Source organism: Hesperophylax consimilis, chromosome 9, assembly GCF_061612785.1.
Source record: "Hesperophylax consimilis isolate HC1 chromosome 9, BYU_Hcon_1.0, whole genome shotgun sequence".
Classification (NCBI taxonomy): Eukaryota; Metazoa; Arthropoda; class Insecta; order Trichoptera; family Limnephilidae; genus Hesperophylax; species Hesperophylax consimilis.
In genome coordinates, this window is record NC_142844.1 from 24,755,486 (window position 1) to 24,778,048 (window position 22,563).

At 35.3% G+C, this 22,563-nt stretch overlaps 2 protein-coding genes across 3 annotated transcripts; both read right to left on the reverse strand.

Annotated features, from left to right (window-relative positions):
• Positions 1–5,863, reverse strand: LOC149421084 (uncharacterized). Of its 2 annotated transcripts, none has more exons than XR_016302607.1 (2): positions 3,153–5,863; positions 1–2,536 (listed from the first exon to the last, which is right to left on the reverse strand). XR_016302607.1 is itself a non-coding variant. In XM_089635369.1 (2 exons), the coding sequence occupies exons 1-2, from the start codon at positions 5,836–5,838 to the stop codon at positions 2,517–2,519; spliced, it is 960 nt and encodes a 319-aa protein (XP_089491495.1). In that variant the 5' UTR covers positions 5,839–5,863; the 3' UTR covers positions 1–2,516. The 2 variants fall into 2 exon arrangements, 1 of the variants encoding a protein (XP_089491495.1); XM_089635369.1 differs by having other exon boundaries at positions 4,899–5,863.
• Positions 5,864–14,451: 8,588 nt separating this feature from the next.
• Positions 14,452–21,217, reverse strand: RNaseX25 (Ribonuclease X25). The gene is made up of 3 exons (XM_089635370.1): positions 21,025–21,217; positions 17,783–18,063; positions 14,452–16,831 (listed from the first exon to the last, which is right to left on the reverse strand). Exons 1-3 carry the CDS (start codon positions 21,078–21,080, stop codon positions 16,329–16,331), a joined length of 840 nt encoding a protein of 279 aa, XP_089491496.1. The 5' UTR covers positions 21,081–21,217; the 3' UTR covers positions 14,452–16,328.
• Between the last annotated feature and the right edge of the window lie 1,346 nt (positions 21,218–22,563).

Genomic DNA, 22,563 nt, shown 5'->3' on the forward strand with positions numbered 1-22,563 from the left:
TGCATTGTAAATACATAATCTTTCATCGACATTTGTTTTTTTTACTGTTTTATTTCCGCAAGTCAACAGTATATTTTCAGCTTTGCAAATGATATTTTTTTCGGCATCAGATATTGAGTGTGCGTAGTAGAAAGTTTTCAATCTTTCAAAGAGTGTGCATGCTTCTGAAAATGAAGGTACAGGCAGCGGCTCCTCTTCATCAATATCGACCTCTTCTGTTGTCTCCGTCAATCTTGCGTCACACAAGCTTTCGATAGTTTCTATCCCACAAGTTAGAATATTGTCGTCGAAAGTAACAAAATTGTTAAAATTTGTCAAATTTGGTACCAAGAGATAAGAATTTTCTCCAGTTCGCTAAACTTTGATTCTTTACTGGTTTTTCTAGTTTTCGAAGATTTTCCGCACTTTTGAATTTGCTCCCGAATTTCGTTTTTTTTCAAGAAAATAGAATTTAACGTGGATGCCGCGATTCCTAAACGCTTGGCTATATCGACGCGTTTTTCAGCGGGGTTTTTTTCGTACGTAAGAGAACGTACTTTTTTCATCAAACGGCTCATTTTGAAGATAGTTTAAAAGCTCAAAAGGATAACTGCAAACACTCCACTAAGTTCGGGTATCTTGCGACAACTGACGACAACTAGCGACTGATGGCGGTGACAAACTGTTATTCTTTCTCTTTCTCTCTCAAAAGTTTCGCGCATCGTAACGAGTGCCGTCTGGCGCCGTTTAAACATAGACAAAATATATCAAATACGCGACGTAATTCCTACGATGAATGCGGGAAAATGGTGGACATAGAAACGATCGATGCAATCTATTTTTGTATGAAATGATTTCGGACTAGAAGAAATAAATGATACATCCGGGAAAACGATTATTCGAGGAACGATAGATAGAGGTTTCACTGTATTAATATTTATGAAATGTGTTAAATTGTGCATAAATATGTATATTTTTAATATGCGCGAGCTAACTATGATGCTAATGACTCAGATTTAGAAAACATCTTTTTATTTTTTTTATTCTACGCGTAACCGGTTTTATGATTTTTGTCCTCTCCCCCATACACTTCAATGCACTATGCGATGGGTCGATAGAGTCCTGCTGGAGAGGTCAAAAAGTCTCCCTCGAGCAGTCTCTCCCGATGCGGCCTTCCACTCAGCAGGTGGGCAGATGCATCCGCTGCCAAGACCTAGACAAGCCTCACCCCATGAACCAGGTCACCCTGCTAAGTCACCATAGAGTGACTATGGCAGAGGTGTTTGTTATCCAATAAATGGTTCCCGGAGCAGCGGTACCCATACCTGCCTCCCAAATTGAATTTACATTAATATAATCTAGAGAAATAAGTGCCAAGTACCGATTGTTAAAAATTGGGGATGATCCTTTTTGAATAAAAACTGGTTTTCTTGATACCACTTTACATTTATTTTAAACTATTGAAACAGGTACAATATTTATAAAGAAACTGTGCGAATAACACTGCTACGATCGCTCTGACTTATGAGCTTGTTTATTATCGAGTTATTGTTGAGAAAAGAACGAAAAAACACATAATGCGAGCCTTTTTAAAGACTTCAAAAAACCACCACATGTAAATAAAACATTTGTCATCGTGATGTCTAGCAGCAAAAATGAAACCTGCTATACCGACCAAATTGACACTATTTTCTAAGCAAGGACTCACACCATTTTGGTTAAACGTAGTAACTTCAAATTTCTAGACTACAGATGTCGGTAGCCTGCAAAATTGAACATATTGCCAGGGGGCGGGATTCAAAAATTGCACTAAATTTTTGAATGATAATCTATTTAAAAATAAACTATAAACCAAACAGAATAAACTAAAAATTCTTAATCTAAATATACCACAAAAATACTAACAAAATAATTCAAAATAGCAGAAATTAACAAAATAAAACCCCCTTTTTTTTATGCCCTGCTGGTAAACTTATAAATTTAACTGTATAAATGCTGTTGAATTACTCTATTAATAAACTAAAGATAACTAGAAAATTATTAATCCTATTAAATAACCAAAAAAAATTCAAAAATGACTAATTTACACACGTCTGCATACTAATTTTTACATATTTAAATAGTTCAATAACATAAATAATATAGTTCACACTGAACACAACACAATTATTGTTCCTTTTTTTTTTCTTTCTTCTCAGGTCTTCTGCTTGATCCATCCAAGGTGGAGTCGAGAAGATAAGCATCATAGTGTAATGTACATAATCAATCCTTGGTAAGGTCCGGGACGTCAATTACAGGTTTAGTGTCTGAATCCAGGGGCATCAGACATATCTTTGTGATGGGCCTCACAAAGACTCCTTGAGGTGTTTTTAGTGTAACAACTCGTACTACTCCATCCGCTCCAGGGTGTGTATGCAGAATTCGGGCCATTTTCCATAAAGGTGGAGGTAAATGATCTTCCTTTAAAATCACCAGATCGTCTTTTTGCAGTGCCCGTTGAGTGCTGGTCTGCCATTTAGTTCTCTTTTGTAGTTCCATCAGGTAATCTTGCTTCCATCTAGACCAAAAAGATTGAATTAGCGAACTGATCCTCTGATATTGAGTTAGTCTGTTGTCCGGTATCGCCCGGACGTCTCTCTCAGGAATGATACAGGATTCAGTGCCTATAAGGAAATGGTTTGGGGTAAGAGGTTGGTAATCATGGATGTCGTCGGATAAGGAAGTTAATGGACGGGAGTTCAAACAGGCCTCAATCTGACAAATTAAGGTATATAAGAGTTCAAATGTTAATGAAGAATTGTTAGTGATTCTATATAAATGGAATTTTGCTGATTTTACTGCTGCTTCCCACAAACCTCCCTGATTAGGGGCTCGAGGGGTTATGAACTTCCACTCAATACCTCTGTTCACTAAATAATTTTGAATATTGTCGTTGTTTTCCCTCAAGCTGGTGTACAGCTCTTTGAGTCTGCTGCTAGCTCCTTTAAAATTACTAGCATTGTCGGAAAAGATCTTTTCAGGTTGTCCCCTACGGGATATAAACCTTTTTAAGCTGTTCAAAAAAGCATTGCTAGATAAATCCGAAACTAATTCCAAGTGAACGGCCTTGGTTGAGAAGCAAATAAAGATACATAAATACGATTTTGCGAGGGAAGCCTTCCTCAGCGTCCTACTTTTAATTAGAATTGGTCCGGCGTAATCTATTCCGGTGATAGCGAAAGGACGACTCGGCGTAATTCTTTCGGGTGGCAAATTTCCCATGATTTGATGACCGGTTCGGGGACGACATCTAAAACATACAACACATTTATGTAATATCTTTTTAATAGTATTTTTACCAAAGATGGGCCAAAATTTTAATCGTATTTCAGCTAACAAAGCTTGAGGTCCTGCGTGTAGGTTTACATAATGGTAGTGACGTATTATCAATTCAGTTAGCTTATGTTTAGCCGGCAAGATAACTGGGTGTTTTTGTTGGTAAGATAAATGTGTAGCCAAATTCAACCTACCGCCTACATATATTAGACCATCATGTAAGAAGGGATTAAGAGATTTTAAATTACTTTTCTTGTTGACGATGCCATGGTTTTTTAATTCTTTCAATTCCTTTTGAAAGGCGTGTATTTGAGCTGATCTCAATAGACATTTCAAGCCTGATTCCAATTCAGCCACACTTAAATTGTCTGAAATTTTACCCTTAACACTTCTGCAGTTATTGACAAATCGCAATACATACGCAGTAACTCTTTTCAATTTAATAAATGATGAGAATTTTTTAAATATCTCCCATTCTTGAATATCTGTGGATAATAGAATATTTTTGCCTTTGAGTTCAGGAGGGTTTGAACACGAAATATTTGATATAGGCCAAGCGTTGACTCCCTCGGTCAACCAACTTGGTCCATTCCACCATATTGCAGAATTTATCAATTTATCTGTAGTGGTTCCTCTTGAAAGTATATCTGCTGCATTGTCGGCTGATGATACATGTCTCCATAGATCTGGATCACTAAGTTCTTGTATTTCGGCTACTCGGTTTGCAACGAAAGTAGCCCATCTCGTAGGTTGACCTTTCAGCCAGCACAACGTTATCATGGAGTCACACCAATAATGTGTGTCGATCTCCACTATATTTAACGCTTGTTTTACGTTTTTAATTAATTTAGCCAGTAGCACAGCACTACAAAGCTCCAACTTGGGCAGGGAAATACACTTCAATGGCGCCACTCTTGATTTGGACGTTATTAAATGTGAATGCCGCTTACCGACATGGTCCACCGACACCATGTAAACGCAGGCTCCGTAAGCTTTCTCAGATGAGTCGCAAAAACCGTGTAGTTGTAGATATGTAGATTGCCTGCAAATAATTTTTCTTGGTATTTTCAACACATTTAGTTGAATTAATTCTTGAAGGTAGGACCTCCAGGGTGCTAATATTTCATTAGGCAATGGATCATCCCACGCTGCTTTAGACTGCCATAACTTCTGCATTATCAATTTGGCTACAACTATAATCGGTGCTAGAAGACCTAATGGATCGAAGGTTGATGCGATGCAAGATAATATCTGTCTTTTACTCTCGGTTCGACTTGATGGTTTCATTATTACATAAGAAAAATAATCAGATTCATTATTCCATATTAATCCTAATATTTTCTCAGTCTTTGGATTGTCAGTAATAATTTTTTCAGAATTGCCTGATTCGGCAATCTTAGCTTGGCCCGACTCGGCTGACAACTCCAAGACATTGGACCTCCATTTCCTCAAGGTCATCCCCGCAGACAAAAAGATGTTGATTAATTGCTCTTTTAACTCTCTACAGGATTCCATGTCATCTCCTCCGGTTAACAAGTCATCCATATAGAAGTCATTTTCTATGACCTGACTAGCTCTAGGAAAATTTATATTGTTATCCATACCAATTTGCCGTAGACTTCTAGTGGCTAAGAAAGAGGAAGGCCCCAGACCATATGTGACTGTCTTCAGACGGTAATGCTTGAGCACCTCCTGCGGCGACTCGCGCCACACTATCTTCTGCAGGTCACGGTCCGCTTCACACACGTTAATCTGGCGGTACATCTTCTCGATGTCAGCCGTCAGTACTACTTGATGTTTCCTGAAATGCAATAGTTGGGTGTATAAGTCCTTTTGTATAACAGGTCCTGTCATCAAGGCGTCATTGAGAGAAATTCCATTTGAAGTTTTGGCGGAGCCGTCAAAAACGACCCTCACTTTAGTAGTAGTGCTTGATTCTTTTATTACAGCGTGATGAGGTAAAAAATAGGATTCACGATCCCCCTTTGACTGGTCACACACCTCCATATGACCTAATTCCTCATATTCACGCATGAATTGTATATATTGTGTCTTCAATTCGGGATTTGACACAAATTTTCTTTCTATATTTTTAAATCTTTTTTCAGCAGTGAGCAATGAACTTCCCAGCTGATCAATGCATGCTCGACGCGGTAAACTTACTACGTATCTACCGTCGTCTTGTCTAGTATGAGTACTAGCAAAACTGGCTTCACAAGCCTTTTCTTCATGATTTAGAATCTTAGTGGGATTAATCTCCTCCAATTTCCAAAATTTTTCTATTTGGTGACTTATTTTATTTATAGATAAATTACAACAATCTGATACAGGCCTTTGCTTTGGGTACATGTGGATTGGTCCTGATATGATCCATCCCAGTTGCGTACGTTGAAGTGTTGGTCCCGATTCGAGTTTCAATCTATCGTTGGTTAGGATTTCCCAAAAGCTCTCCGCGCCCAACAGGATGTCGATGGGTGCAGCTATATTGAAGTTCGGGTCAGCTAGCTCCAATCCTCGTGGTAACTTGAAGTCTTTTTTCGCCATTGTCACTTGTGGTAAATTTGTTGTAATCTCCTGTAAAATCAGACATGATATTTCACTTTTATAATCAGTATGAAGCGAATTCATCTCCACTGAAATTCTCTTTTTTATGTGAGTGATGTTATTATGGATCCCAGAAACGGGTTTGTTTATCAATTCACATGGTAAATTTAATTTATTAGCAAATTCTGCTCTCATAAAATTTGACTGGGCCCCTGAATCAATCAGAATGCGGGCTTTAAAAATTTTATTGTTACTACCCACAACTCCTATGTTGGCAGTTGACAATAATATTATTTTTTCTGCTTTATCCGATGCAGAAAAATTCGATACTGAAACCTCGTTATCAGCATCCATATTGGAGGCCTCCCGCAGAGGTACCTCATTGTGTAGTAAGGTGTTGTGATTATCTTTGCCACAACGCCTGCAAGAAAAGGTTGCCTTGCAACTCTGTGCCTGGTGACCCACCTTTAAACATTTAAAACAAGCTTGGATTGATTTCGTAGCATCAATCCTCTCATGTAATTTTAATTTCAGAAATTTTTTACAATAATAAATATGGTGACCTTTCTCGTTACAATAAATGCAGTTGTTAGCCTTTACTGCTAAAAATACTGATGAATCTTTTTTGCAATTATTGTTGCCTAGTTGTGTTTTATGTAAGCTAGAAAATTTTTTCTCAGAAGCGTTCATCAGTTCCAATACTTGGGCTCTAGCAGATAAACATTTTAAGAATTCCTTTAACGTCGGTAATTCGTCTTGTAATATATATTGTTCCCAATTTTTTCGGGTAGCTGTGTCTAATTTATTTGATATTATATAAATAACCAATGGATCCCATTGATCTACCTTGACCCCGATATTTTGTAATGCCTTTAAACTAACGTTTGTTTCATCAATTAGATACCTCAATGCTACAGGCTCTTCTTGTTTCATGTCTTTTAATGAAAATAGAGCTTGGATGTGTTTATGAACGGTAGTTCTTAAATTTGCATAACGTTCATTTAATAATTCCCAAGCGGAAATGTAATTTAATTCAGAAATTTCTAGATTAGCAATTATCTTTAATGCGTTTCCCTTTAAAGTTGATTGCAAATAAAAGAATTTTTGTACGTTGCTTAAATTACTATTGCTATGGACTAAAGTCTTGAAGGTTTCGACGAAATTAACCCAATTTTTCTGATCGCCATGAAATTCCCGTAATTGGAGGTTGGGTAGTTTAATTTCCACCTTACTTTGATCGACGGATTCGATCGCGCCTTTGGCCGTTGCCAAAACTGAGAAATATTGGTTTTCGAAAGCTTCTCGTTGACTATAATTTTCAATTTCGTCTGAATCCGGTAACATTTCAATTTTCTGTTGAACTGCTTCGAATTCATCTAACAATGATTTCACCCGCTCATATCTTAATTTAATTTCATTTACCGACAATGCATTTAAGGAATCCGCGAATCGGGTTATTTTTCCTTTGATTACGCCGCGTTTGTTTATTAATGACTTCATATTTTCCATTTTTAATTATATTTTGTTAATATCGGTTGACAATTATTTTATTTTAGCAAACACCCGTTTGAAAGAATACCACGACAATCTTGACAATACTATTTGAGAACACTATTCAATAATATTATATTCTTATTTTCAAGTGGGTAGTGATTTTATTTATAATATTGACTCTATTTAAGATTAATCTCGTTTAAATTACATGAGACCTGAATAAACATAAAATGGATGATAGGAAGGAAAGCACTGAATACTTATCTCAGATTTGCGATGTGGTCCACTTTCCTTAATGATTTCCAGTTTCAATCAATTTTGTATCCTTTTGGCTGCTGGTTCTTTGTTTTTTTTACATACAATCTCCTGATCGTAATCCGGCTCGAAGGACCACAAATGTTAAAAATTGGGGATGATCCTTTTTGAATAAAAACTGGTTTTCTTGATACCACTTTACATTTATTTTAAACTATTGAAACAGGTACAATATTTATAAAGAAACTGTGCGAATAACACTGCTACGATCGCTCTGACTTATGAGCTTGTTTATTATCGAGTTATTGTTGAGAAAAGAACGAAAAAACACATAATGCGAGCCTTTTTAAAGACTTCAAAAAACCACCACATGTAAATAAAACATTTGTCATCGTGATGTCTAGCAGCAAAAATGAAACCTGCTATACCGACCAAATTGACACTATTTTCTAAGCAAGGACTCACACCATTTTGGTTAAACGTAGTAACTTCAAATTTCTAGACTACAGATGTCGGTAGCCTGCAAAATTGAACACCGATAAAATCTATATTTTATCCTCTGTAACACAAAAAGCATGAAAGATGGTTAAAGGTATATACAACACTATGTGGACATAGTGTTGTATGACTAAAGGCCCGAACAAACCGCCGCGATCAAAGCGCGTCCGCGATCCCGTGCACGGTGGCGATCAGATGTTGTGTATGAACTTGTAGCAACGTGTTCACATCGAAGCGTTCTCTGATTGGCCACGGCGTCCTGTGCAGCGTCTGGACGCGGCGATCGCTCGCGTCCGCGATCAGTTGCTGCTTGCAGGATCTGCACGCTGCACGCAACGTAATTATCTCTGAGTTTGTGGTATTTCTCATGATGTCGGATACAAATACAGAGAGAATGATCAACGAAATTAGCATCTGCCGATGGTTTTTTCATGTTTTCAGCAATTAAATTACAATTATTATCACTTTTGATATAAAATATAATAAACATAATCGATTAGCTATGAATATTCATATTTTTCCGATATTAAATCGCTTATTTTGAGATGTGTATTGACTACACAGCACCGGAACGCGTGTATTTTTTTAGCACAGTTCTATGTTTATATTTTGTACAAAAGAAGTTGTAATTATTATATATGTGTTCGATTAATTTGTTTTATGTAAGTGTAAACCATTCTTAAGAATTTTTTCCCCATTAATCTGATATTTAAAATATTGAAATCGAAAGAAACTCTTGTAATTAAAATTCATTAAAAAATAGTTTATTCAAATATACATAAATTCTAACAAAATTGCATTATGGGTTTCATTTTATCCTACCAACCCGTCGAAATTATTTATCTTACCAAACCGTCTTTTAAGTAAATTTACACTTTTCAGGGGCTTTTTCACCATCTTCCCAATAGCTTATCTACCATAATAACGAATATTATTAAAATAAAAATAAAATACTTGCAGTGGTTAAAAAAATCGGCCAACTTATCCAATATATAGCCACTATACATAGGTTCGATTACCGAATTATAAACTCCAACTTAATAAATAAATAAACCGTAAATCGAAAATATTCGTTATTAGGGTAGATAAGCTACTATCTTCATCATCTGCAATAGCCGCTAGAAGTAATAATTCTTCTTCAGATTCGTCTCCAAACATGATTATGATTATTTAAATGGTTCCCGCTCCGAGCTATACCTACCACACAACCGACACGAACGTACGAGTGCCACGGGCGCACAGTGGCTTAAATTTGAGCGCTGGCGCGACATTGACCCCAGATCGGCATGTTCCCGAAATGATTTTTTTTTTTACCAATGTGTTTTCAGTTAATCACTGACATTAAAAAAACCATTGAAAATAACATCCGAAGCTTACTTACTCGGTAATTACGCACAGAACTGAGATGTTCGGGCGCGCAACTATGCTGCTGTATCTAGGCGAATTTGAAGGCGTGCGGAATCAGGTTGTTTGTGTACTTGTTTCACAAAAAAAGTATTTTTAAAAATTACTTGACATATTTTCTAAGATACATGCTTTATTTAAATAACTGAAAAAATATTTTTTTTTCATAAATTATAACTGTTGCCTTGGTTCAAAGTTTACCTTTTTTTCCAATTTTTTTTACCAAAGTTTTGCCTTTAATGGAGTAGGAATAAAAATCTTCACAAGTCTTCACGCTAATTTTAATAGGATACTATTGCTGTGTCTTTTTTTTATACGGACAAAAAAAATCACCACCAACTTTAGCCAGCCACTCCAGTAATTGCATTTTAAAGAAATGATTGTACTTAATTTTCGTCAATTTTTTTTTCAGAATCCTATATTTGACTCCGATATGTCAAAGAAAGATCAACTGTATGTAATATTTAGTTCTTCGTACCGTAAGAATAAAATTAAAGTTATTCCCAATTATTCAATGTCAATTTAAATTAACATCTGAAACTCAATTATTATGTAATTAGTCGCAGAACAGGGGTACACTGATATTCGGGCGCGCAACTATGCTGCTGTATCTAGGCGAGTTTAAAGGCGTTCGAAATCGGGTTGTTCGTGAACTTATTATACAAAAAAGTACTTTTAAAAATCACTTGAGATATTTTTTAAGATACGTGCTTTATTTAATTACCAGAAAAAAAGTTTTTTTTCATAAATTATAACTGTTGCCTTGGTTCAAAGTTTAGCTTTTTTCCAATTTTTTTCCTTTAATGGAGTAGGAATAAAAATCTTCACTAGTCTTCACGCTAATTTTAATAGGATATTATTGCTGTGTTTTTTTTGTTCACGGAAAAAAAAATCACCACCAACTTAAGCCAGCCACTCCAGTAATTGCATTTTTAAGAAATTATTGTACTTAATTTTCATAAAATACAAACTTAGCGCCCAAGTTACACGCTACTTTTTATAAAAGCATTAAAATTATTATCAACATTTCAACTAATAAGAATTAACAAAAAATAAGTGGTATTTCTTATTGATACTTAAGAAAACATCAATGGTGCCAAATAGTCGAGCGCCGAGAGCGATGTCGCGCCAAATCATCAAAATTGGCCACTGTGGGGCGCCAGCTGATCGCTAGTTGATCGCTAGTTTGGTGTGAACGGTTCTGCACGCACACAGGACGCTCACTGTGCACGCCATCGCGGACGCAAAATTATCGCGGCGGTTTGGTCTTGCCTTAAGTGATCACGGATATATGGGAGATGGTTTTTTTGAAATCTCTGCTATTTTACTTATTCTGTAAAATTTTAATTTGTGTCTTGGAGATGGAGAAAAAAATATAAATCTTCACCATATTATATAAAGGTCTATATCAGAAAAAAGTGGACATGGTGTCTTATACTTTCCAGGTCCATTACATAATATATTATTTAACAAAATCTGCATAAAGTAGCATTTGTGTAAAAATACAAGACTTGGGTTTGATCTTTAAAAGCCGATTTCTCTTGCTTAATGTCACCGAACGCACTCTAAAATTGGAGTTTTCTTTTGACCTGAAGCGAAATCAATAACAAAATCTGCATGAAGTAGCATTTGTAAAAAAATCATCATTCTTACGGGCAAAATACTTAAATGCAAGGCTTGGGTTCGAACTTTTGAAAACTGTTTTTAGATTTTCACGGCCAAAAGCATTTTTGTTGTTTGTTTTTGGGTTGTTGTGCCGTGTTGCGCTAACTCCTTCTTTAGCCGACGTTTCGGACATCGTTGCAGTGTCCATCATCAGGGCAGATCTACCGGATCTGCCCTGATGATGGACACTGCAACGATGTCCGAAACGTCGGCTAAAGAAGGAGTTAGCGCAACACGGCATAAAACCCCAAAAACAAACAAGAAAAAATTTTGAAAACTGTTTTCTCAGGAATTATAGCGCCGAACGGACTGAAATTTTGGAATCGTACTAAATATTATGGTCTGAAGCGAAATCAATAATATAATCTGGATAAATATATTTTATCAAGGTTGTATTTAGATTATTTGAGCAACATTAATTAAAGTTGTGGAAAAACCATCGTTCCTACAGGCACAAATGCCAGGCTTGGTTTTGAACTAAATAAAGGCGGTAATGAAAAACAAAAATTTGCAAATATTATGAGGCATGGTTGTACACAGGGTAAAAGGTTAAGTGCCCAAACTTTGGGAGGTGTTTTTACATGACAGTAGGTCATGTTTCATGTGTGTATTACGTGTATATGTTTTATTCTTTTATATTATTAAATTTTTGTAACATTGCCTTTATTTTCTTTAATCCATCTTTTAATTTTGCATCTGAAATATTTTTTGTATTGTGTGAAACATTCTGGTATTTGTGGTCATGTCCAAGCATTGTGTTTACCGTTGGAGTTTTTTTTGTACGCTTGTCTTCTAACTGGTCTAGTTAGTTTATACTAATAGTTTAACTACTTCAAAAACGTAAATACCCTTAGAACTCTTTACTGCTCCTTGGTTCGCCCCCATCTTGAATATGCTTGTGTTATTTGGTCTCCTTTTTATGCTGTCCACATTCGACGCATTGAATCTGTTCAACATCGGTTCTTAAGAGGGATTGCTAGGAGGCTAGGTTTAGAAAAAGGCAAATACTCATATGATGAAATTGAACGAACTCTAAACATTTCTCCTTTGGAAGTCCGTCGGGAAAGAAATGACCTCATTTGCTTCTTCAAAATTATAAATGGTATTATTGATTCACCTACGCTACTGCAACTCATTCCCTTCAATATCCCCTCGCAAAGACTCAGAAATAATGAACTGCTCTTCCTCAACCATCATTCGACAAATTATGGATATTATTTACCATTGTCCAGAATGTGTAGACTGGTCAACTCAAGTCAAAACCTTAACTTTTTTGGGATAAGTCTAAATGATTTTTGCCAGTCGCTAAACAAGTGACGGAATATTAAGTGTCCTGTGGTCCTGACCCACGGCGTATTCTTGACTTGATTCGATTTGTCACTTTATTTTCTAATATTATATGTATCTACCATATGTCTTTGCTTTCATGTACCTTTGTCTACTCCTATATTTTTCATTATACTTTATTCGTGTTATTATTTTGTAATTTGGACGATGTCCGTTAATAAATAAATAAATCAATAACTACTGATAGTGTGTGTTTGTTGAAATTTGGTTTTTTGGCCAAAAATTTAGTTTAGAATAAATTTATTTTTATGTATAATTGGCGTATTTCCAGTACCTACGTCAAACATGTTGAATATTTGGCCTGTGTCAGTCACTCTGCGTTTTTTAAGTATTACCTTTAAGATGGTTTTCTGTGCGATTTCCATTCGACCTATAGCCGAGTTGTGGTTCCTCCCCTTTGACTGAGTATTGAACCTTGCTACCCAGGAACTAAAGTCGATAACTCTACCAACCACTCCAATTGGGTAGGACTGACATTTATTTCGTATATTAACACACTATGAGCGGGAACGGTATTTTTACCCTCGCGGCTGACTGGTGCTTATCGGGGGGACGGGTAAAAATACCCTTTACGCCGGCTCCACTTCAAAGGCGAGGAAGGAAAATTATTATTATTATTTCCCGTGACTATTTAATCTAAATGCTTGAAGACATTACAAACTACACACACATATAACAAAAAAAAGATAAGCCGTTGTTTCTTTTATGTACACACATACTCTTGCAATAATTAGGCAATTTTATTGTGTTAAATTTCAAAGATTGTTTGTTAGTTGTAATGGGAATATGAGTACCTATTATATTCTTATGACGTGTTATAAATTCATTGGACCTCTCTTATGAGATAATCCCGAGGATGTTATTACAATAATCATTTCCTGAATGACTTTTCCCGGCACTCGTTACTTGTGAAGATAGAGTGGCGCTAATATACACATGCTTTAGTTATGATATACAGAGTTACAAAACAGACGTGTTTTTTTAGTGGAATTTATTTAATTGATATTTTCTTTTACCCTTCAAAAATGTCTTCAGATAATAACGAAAGTCATGAGGAAATATTCGCCGATAATTTGTCTGCCCATTCTGGTGAAGATTTAGCTGAAGCGATATATTTTTGCGCTATTCGCGAAAAACACCCGCTATAGGCTAGAGTCTATTGTTTGAAGCGCCCGACTACAGTGTGTTAACTGCTTTAATATAATCCGATTTGAGAGAAATGCATATATAACCGCATGTGTGTATGTGATTGCCACCAAAAGATATATTGATAGAATGCATTGCCATCGACAAAGAGTTTATTTACCGAGTTTCAGCTCAAGCGGATGTCAGGAAGTGGGTTAATTTTCATCCCAAAATTTGTATCCATTCATTACCGAAAACGATGTGATATTCAAATAGATGTATTTCAAAAAAAGGAGCTAGATTTTCTGAAAAACGATCTAAGAAACTAAACCACTATTTTTGGAGCTGATGGCCTCAATTTAGCTCTAAAGGAACTGAGCAAGCAACGTTGGTCCCAATCGCCAGCTGTGCCTGGAGACAGTTGAGCACTAATCATACAACAGTATTATATTTATTCACAGAACTAATTGTAGCGCAAAGCTGTTAGTTCATGTCAAATATTTATGTAACAAATATCACACAGTAAAGCATAATAATTTCCAATTTTTTTTTTTTTTCACCTGATACACGTACTGCATTGTCAATACGGTGCTGCCGGAATGAGAAAGAGTGCGTATCATGTGATAGGTTGTACTTCAAAAATGCTCAGGAATTGCTGGTTAAAGCCTTTCAGTTATGTGCTGAAACAGTTTGATGATTTGCTGATATGGTATAGTTTATACAGCCACTATAATATATAGGAAATGTTTACAAGAGTTAACCAAAAGAGATGATTGTTGGGATGGGATTACAATTGGTCAGATAAAACAACAGGATTATAACCAGATGATTTGTATTTTTAACAAACATGATAAAATCCTTATAAGAAACATTTTGTAAATGATACAGATTCAGTATAAACATTTAAATCAGTTCTACACCTCTATTTGAGCACAAGCTGTAATACTGAATGTATTCATTATGCACAAGGTTTTTAAAATACTAACATTTCAATGAAAGAAAAATTACTAAAACAATATTACATAGTGGCACAAGCTCATACAAAAACATTATTTGAAATTGTCAAGGTAGTGTTTGCCAAGAATGCATGCTCTCTCTGCTATTTAATTTACAGTCAAACCCTCTTATAAGGTTTTTTTAAGGGACCAGAAAAAACTTCAGTGGGCTAAACTAGGCAACTTTTACTGATCTACGCAGCTGTTGCGTAATATTTGATCCTCTGAGACTATTCCATACGCAGATGTTGCATATTTTTGAATCCATGAAGAAATAAAATCATCGACTAAATCCATAAAACACATACATTGTTTCAAAACATGCCGCATGATGGTATAGAATGTGTTAAAAATGCCAGCGTTGTAAAGGTTTACTTCCTAAAAGGGAACCTAATATTACACATGTGAGTTTCACTGGAAATCTATTTTTTTAAGGGAGCCCCAGATGGCTGCCTGAAAGGAGTGAAATTATATAAAAAAAAACAATATTAAATTTGCAGGAAAAATTATCCGCAAACTGATAATACAGTGAAACCCTCTTAAAAGGTTCTCATATAAGAAGTTTTCATGCTTAAGAAGTTTTTGGTTTCTCCAGTCCCTGTAATCTTTTAGATTTTATTGCGCGCATGACAGCAGTGAAAGTGGCAGTCTTGAAATTAAAGTTTATCAGTTTAAAAGGAGCCAGGAACAACAATAGTTAGTTGATGAGTGATGGGCTCTATCAGGATACAGAGGATCATTAAGTACCGATACCTGAGTAGGCTAAACAAGAACTGGAATTCAGAAAGCGAGATAAGGTCAAGACTAGAAATCGCCAAAGTTTAGAATACAGGACCATCAATAATAAAAAAATTATGTTTCTTTTTAATAATAATAATGATTGAATTATTTGTATACCACTGTTTTCATTAGAAAATCACCTAAAGGGCGCTTTAACAACTTGGTTGTTGCTATTGTCTTCTATATGGTATTAATTAATCAGGTATCATTTTTGTGTTCAATTAATTATTAATATTTGTATATAACAATCAATTATTAAGGCAAATAACTATTACTAAGGCCGTTTTATAGGTTTTGCACTTTGTTAAGGACTGAGGGTTTTAAATAAAGTTAAAATGTGGCATGTTATAATAAGTTGTGAAGTAGTTAAATTTAAATTAAAGCTAGACAAAAGTGATAAAGCAAAATATAAAAAAAAATTAAAAAGAATTTTGTAAAAATAAATAAAAAAAATTAAAATAATGTAATGGGAAATTTTTTTTTTTAAAAGCATTGCAATTATGAATTTAATAGAATAGGAATTACATTGATAATGCAAGTTGAAAAATGATATGTCTCGATGGAAATAAATAAATTGCCTTGAATACTAAAATCATTGAGAATATTAATATGTAATATTATTATATTTACAAAGCGTAAAAAAAATCAACTCGCATAACACGAGAAAAAATCACATTTCTGCAAAAGAAAGCAAAAAAACATTTATTAGTATATTTACAAAACTTAATTCATAAACACCATACACTTTTCATTAAAATGCCTGTATTTTTCTCGTTCCACACCATTCATACATAACCGCTAAAGAACTGAATAATAAAATAAATGCAATTTTTAAATGTACGCGGTTTAAAATTGAAGGAATTAAATTTTGAAGATGTTTCCAGAACTGAAACACATAACATAATATGTGTATGTAATAGAAATGTCTTACAAAGTAAACCATTGCAGCCACATGACGAGTTTGTAGATTTCGGTAAGAGGCCATTCCCACGTGGCGTGTGACTGTTGGAGGTTGGGAATGATATCCGTATAGACTACAGGTTTAGAAGGATCACAATGAAGGAGCGTACCGTACGCATACTCCCCGCGAACCTTTATCCCATCGCAGTCGACTAACTCCAAGCTCTTATCGAAGCAGATCCTGATTTCAAAGATGTAGGACTTTCCTGTTTTAGTGTCGACTTCGCAATGCATGGCGGGATTCTTGCCGATCCTCTTCTTGATGCCGGCGTACATTTCTCCTGCGTTGTATGACTGGTTGGAGTCGGGAGTGAATCCGGCCTTCATCAGGATATCGGACATGGAGTAGAGCTGGAGCCATCGCAGACCTTGGGCAAAATACTTGGTCTCGCCAGCTAGTAGAGGCAGCACGGCGGCGCACGTCCCGTGCTTGGTCCATTCGTGCTCCCACAATGAGTACAATGGTGTATCTATAAACGGTTATAAGAAGAATTTATTATTATTTTTATTTCGAAGCAATGCTTGTAGCTATCCATCCTCTTTGTATACGACCGCGGAAACGGTGTCATGGTTAGTTAGTTTAGTTGTGTTGATGCAATGTATATGAGTAAGCTTCGTAAGAATGACGCCTCAATAAAACCACAATAAAGTTTCTGCAAGTTTTAAAAAAAAAACCAGTACAAATTTTTAATCAGAAATTCCTTATCACAAAAAGCGGTCATTATTATTACTTTGTTTCAATATTAAAATGTGTTATGAATATGGTGGCAGCAAACATACATTCATGTTTTATTATCATTACTTGCAGCTGTCAAAAACTTGACATGAAGAAGATAATTACTAGTTTAAGTGCCAATTAGTCTGGCCATCTTTCATTCCATGCTGAATAGTGCAAAAATATAATATAATATGTAGTAATATTTAAGTAGATGATAATAATTGCTAATCAGAACCACAATTAAACTTACAGTAATATCCCTAGAAGGAAATGTTACATTATTAATGATAATTGACTAATTAATCATCACGCTGTTTCGTCGCATGGGTAGGCAGAGAGAATTGACCACCACACAATTCTGTCTTGGCACACACTCCTTGCTTCATTCACATTCATACATCTAATGTACACTCTTCTGTTATGCAGACTCTTGACATGGCCCGACTTGTATTTTATTCACTTGATCTTGCCATATTTGCCTCGGGCAATATATTCTCTTCATACTTTAGTTTATACCCCTTACTAATCAACGCGGTGTAAATATTAGGTGATGTGTGGGTTGGAACAATTCAAAATTGACTTATTAACACAGCGTAGGTGTGGCTAAACCGGCCTTAAACCACAGCCTTACTATGCCAATGCTGAACCGGCGCATAAGAATCTAATAGGTAGGACGGGGGAAGTTCAATTTAAGGAATATTACCCTTCTCAATATTGATCCAGTTCTGTTCCAGCTGCGCTTCAATGGGCTGCAGCTGCGAGGAGTTGAAGTGCCAGGAGTTGTTGCAGAAGCCAGGCCCAATGGTGCCGAGCTTGGTGGGCCAGATGCCATGGATGGTCCAGGCGTCCTTCTGCGAAGGCAGCGAGCACGAGTGCGCCGAGCCCTTCTTCTTCCAGTCGGAGCACACGGTGGCGGGCCAGTGCTGCGTGAAGATCAGCACGTCCCACTCGTGTTCCGCCCTGTCTTCAATGTCATCTTCTGCACTGAAAGAGAGAACATTAGCATTAACACACTTCAAGCGGGAGAAAACAAGGGTCCTAGGTTTTAAAGTGTTGTATCTTTGAAAATAATACATTTATTTGGATGAGTTTTTGTTGTTCTTCATAGTACTCACCACACCCCGACTGTCAAAGTATTATCTGATAAAAGCATTCTTTTTAATTCCACTCCGTTAACTGAAGTAAAAGTCAGTGCCACAGAGATACTTACAAGCTACGTGACTGTGAGGCAGCCACAAGTAGCCTACTGATATGCTACTCTTTAATGCTGGTTTCCGTACAGGGGGCTACCCGAATTATACTGAACATGATCATTTTTAAGTGTAGATTAAGTGTAGACGTGGAATTAATACGATGTCAAGTGACTCTAGTGAGACGAAGATAGTAAAATTGTTCTTCTTTATATTTACAAGCATAAATAAGATTTCAAAGATGACATTGGGTTCACCCATACAACAAAATAAATGTTAATTGAAGGGCATTCATCGCCGCCAAGGAACTACACGAGAACTATGTCAAATTGACTTTTCTTTCCAACCTCAATCCACACTATCTCCGCTAAATCCTTTCTAATGTATTCCGGTAAATTCCAGTTGTATAGACATAGATATATTCTCACTTCCAGAACAAATTATGTTCCGACATTATTTCTGTCAAACGAGTAGTAAATGCCAATGCCGCCTGCAAAGCGTGCTACCAGCAGTCAGTAGCGTTCTACTAACTTCAAACTCATAGTTACTGCGTCGCGTCATGTACGAACACTAGCAACATAGTATAGTGGATACTCACAAGCGTATGTTATGCAAGAAACTAAACTCGAGTCGCTTGTAAGTATGTCCGTGTACGAATGACCTTAGTGATGGTTTAAGTGTAAAAATGTACATATTTTATGAAAGTACAATTGTAACAACTTTATTGTTTTCTACTTATTTTTTACTCATTCTACAGGTTCAAAACAGAGTCCTTTTGAAAAAAATGAATGAGGAGACTTGTTATCACATTTTTATGTATATACAGTGAATATCATTAATTCTTGGTATACCAGCGCAAATTTTTTGCCATGCGCCGTTCGATTCTATTTTCATCATAACTTACTTGTTTTATTACAAAACAATTTATTTTTTATTGTTCTTTAAAGTTTTTCCTGTTAAACTACAACTAAGCAATTTGTCAACAGGATACATCTTCAATTACAATGTAAATATGTATAAATAATATTATTACTTAATTAACATTTTTTCCGATTTTATGTCCGGGTTAAATATTCCCCATAGGAAAAACTAAACCCTTCCACACACTTTTCCACAAATGATCATCTAGTCAATCAAAATTATGCAAGTGCATTATATAAGCAAAATAAATACAAAACAATACAAGAACAACACGTCAACTCACCAGAGATCAAATGGGAAAATAATTCACCGACTCTAGATATTTTCATATCAGAGGGTTGGGCTCGGTAGAACTCCTAACAGGGCCTATAAATCCTACTGATCCCTCAACATAAATATGTATTTAAAAAATCTTTCGTTATCCTACATGTATTCAAAATGATCGACTTTTGCATCTTTATATATAAATTTTTTGATAGATCTAATACGCCTAAATTTTTAATGAGAGAGCTAGGTATAATGCCAGTAGTCGAAATAACGAATGGTAATATTTTTATAGTCTGAGAATGCCAAATTCTTTTAATCTCATTTAGATTATTATTATTGGCACAAATACTCTAATAAAATAACACTAAATCTACATGCTAATAAATAACAACTATTGATTGATATTGATGATTAGTATAAAGTATTTCTACTTATGAGCCATGTTTTCAGCATATATCCGAATCTCTTTGGGAATTTACAATTTTTTATGTTATTTGGCAACATGTTGAAAATTACTGTTTTTGATAATTTTACCGTCTTACCAGATGATGTGTTTAATATATTTATAAAAATAGTATTTAATCAACCATTGTGTAGTTTCCCCAGAATAGCTAGTTATATTCAGAGAAATAGTTTTTTTTAATGTATCCTTAAGGATACGCTGGCGTTTAAGAGGTTAAGAAGTTTTCATACTAACATGTTCGCGAACATCCAAATTCACTATAGCCATCCAAATCATGTGTCCCATTTCAAGGTTGGCATGATTTTGTAGTGCAAAGACGGTTACAGACGAGGTAACATACGAAGTATGACTATCTTGATTAATTTAGTTTGGCTTTACAGTTGTCGGACTACCTTGTGTTTGTGTCTAGTAATTAACTTGATCATGTTTGCACAGTTTTATTATTATTATAGTTTGAAGTAGGTTTGCATTGTTTTTTTTAGGTAAACATAGTAAGGCGTAGGTAGGTATAAAACTTTTATTAAATATTTTTGCCTCCCCACTCCAATCCAATCGCCTTCAACTCCATAAACAGACGCTGAAGAGTATTGTGGTTTAACTTTTACCATATAGGGGACTAAAAATACTAGTTTGAGATACTAAACTATAATTATGTTGACGGAATTAAAATAACCTTTCTGGGAATTATCATGATTTTGAAGGAAATTGTGCAAAATGAAGAAGGCGTACAAAAGCATTATCATGTAGAGGAGAGAGGAAACAAATAGGTGTCAATAAACAAAGCGGGAGAGAAATAATCTAATCCCGCTAATCGGCGATTACCATAAAAAATAAAACGTTTCACATATTACACAATGACCTAGATACTTATATATATATATATATATATCTACACGCGTAACGCTATTTTGTTATTGAAATTATAACCAAAGAATTCTTAAAAATCATAAACATTTAAATAGTTGAATACCTACAGAAGTTAAGAATTCTATCGTCCATAGATTGTAGTTTATAGGCTATCGTAACTGACCTGTCAGTGCAAAATTCTTTGTTGAACTCGGATTTATCGAACTTTTTTCTTATTTATATTTTTATTGCACTAACCTTGTGAAGACCGATAAAGCCACAATGATACAAAGAGCCCTCTTAATTGCTAGCATCTCGCACTTTGATCGTTTATAGAAATAGAGCAATGATGGGTTGACGGTTTTTGTTATTTTCCAAAGGAATCTTCGCTGAAATGTCAGCTGCTAAATGTTGTCATTTTGCATTTTCTAGTTCTAGGCCCAAGTGTGGAATGTATGAACTATAACTACAGCCGATAAAGCAGATTCCCTCTTCGGACAAACTCAAAACAAGGTTTTATAATCGAATTTTCAGTAACCATTCCTATTGTGGCCAAATAATTCGATAATAAAATAATATGATTCTATCGTGATGAAATTATCAAGGAAACAAAATATCAAAATTATTATGTTTTTTTTTTGGTTTTAGGCATTTCACCCTGAAAAGAGTGCTTTGTTCTTTTATAGTTTGACAAATTTAACAATAATTCCGTTAGATGGCAATAGTATATTTCCTTCGCGAACCATCAGAGTTTTTTTAAACCCGTAAAGTGGCGCGGTGAACAAAACTAACCCCAATAATAATATTTGGCTAACTTATATAGCGCCGTTTTCGTGAAAAATCACCTCAAGGGAGCTGTACAAATATATTTATTAAAATTTATTTTTCGGAATAACTTTATTGAGTAAAACCTCAAATTGTAATATTTAAATATTGAAGACAATATTAGAGATTTTTAAACGAAAATCTGAAACAGAAAAATCAGAAAAGGAAACGGTCACATCTGGGACTCGAACCCAGGACCCTTGTCTTTCCGGGACAATGCTCTACCAACTGCGCTAATGGGACCCTATTCCCCTCGGTCACTTTTAACTGTATCATACTTCGAATAAGAACTACCAACATTGTCTTCATTTTTTCACCGCACATTTTTATTGGCAACTATCTTTATATATGATCGCAAGATTCAACCCGAACTAAATGCAATCCAGACAGCGTCTTTTAGATAAACCTATCTTATTTTTTATTTTTAATGTGCGACATCTGTTGACTTTTTCTGCAAGTCTAGAATGAATATTTATTTTTCGGAATAACTTTATTGAGTAAAACCTCAAATTGTAATATTTAAATATTGAAGACAATATTAGAGATTTTTAAACGAAAATCTGAAACAGAAAAATCAGAAAAGGAAACGGTCACATCTGGGACTCGAACCCAGGACCCTTGTCTTTCCGGGACAATGCTCTACCAACTGCGCTAATGGGACCTGGGTTCGAGTCCCAGATGTGACCGTTTCCTTTTCTGATTTTTAACTAACTGCGCTAATGGGTCCTGGGTTCGAGTCCCAGATGTGACCGTTTCCTTTTCTGATTTTTCTGTTTCAGATTTTCGTTTAAAAATCTCTAATATTGTCTTCAATATTTAAATATTTATTAAAGTTAGTTTTGTTCACCGCGCCACTTTACGGGACTAGGGAACCGCATTTTTCAAAGCGACTAGGAATAAAAATTATAGGATGCGTTTTTTTTAAATTAATAATATCTTATTGAATTCCATTAAAGAAATTATATTCTTTCA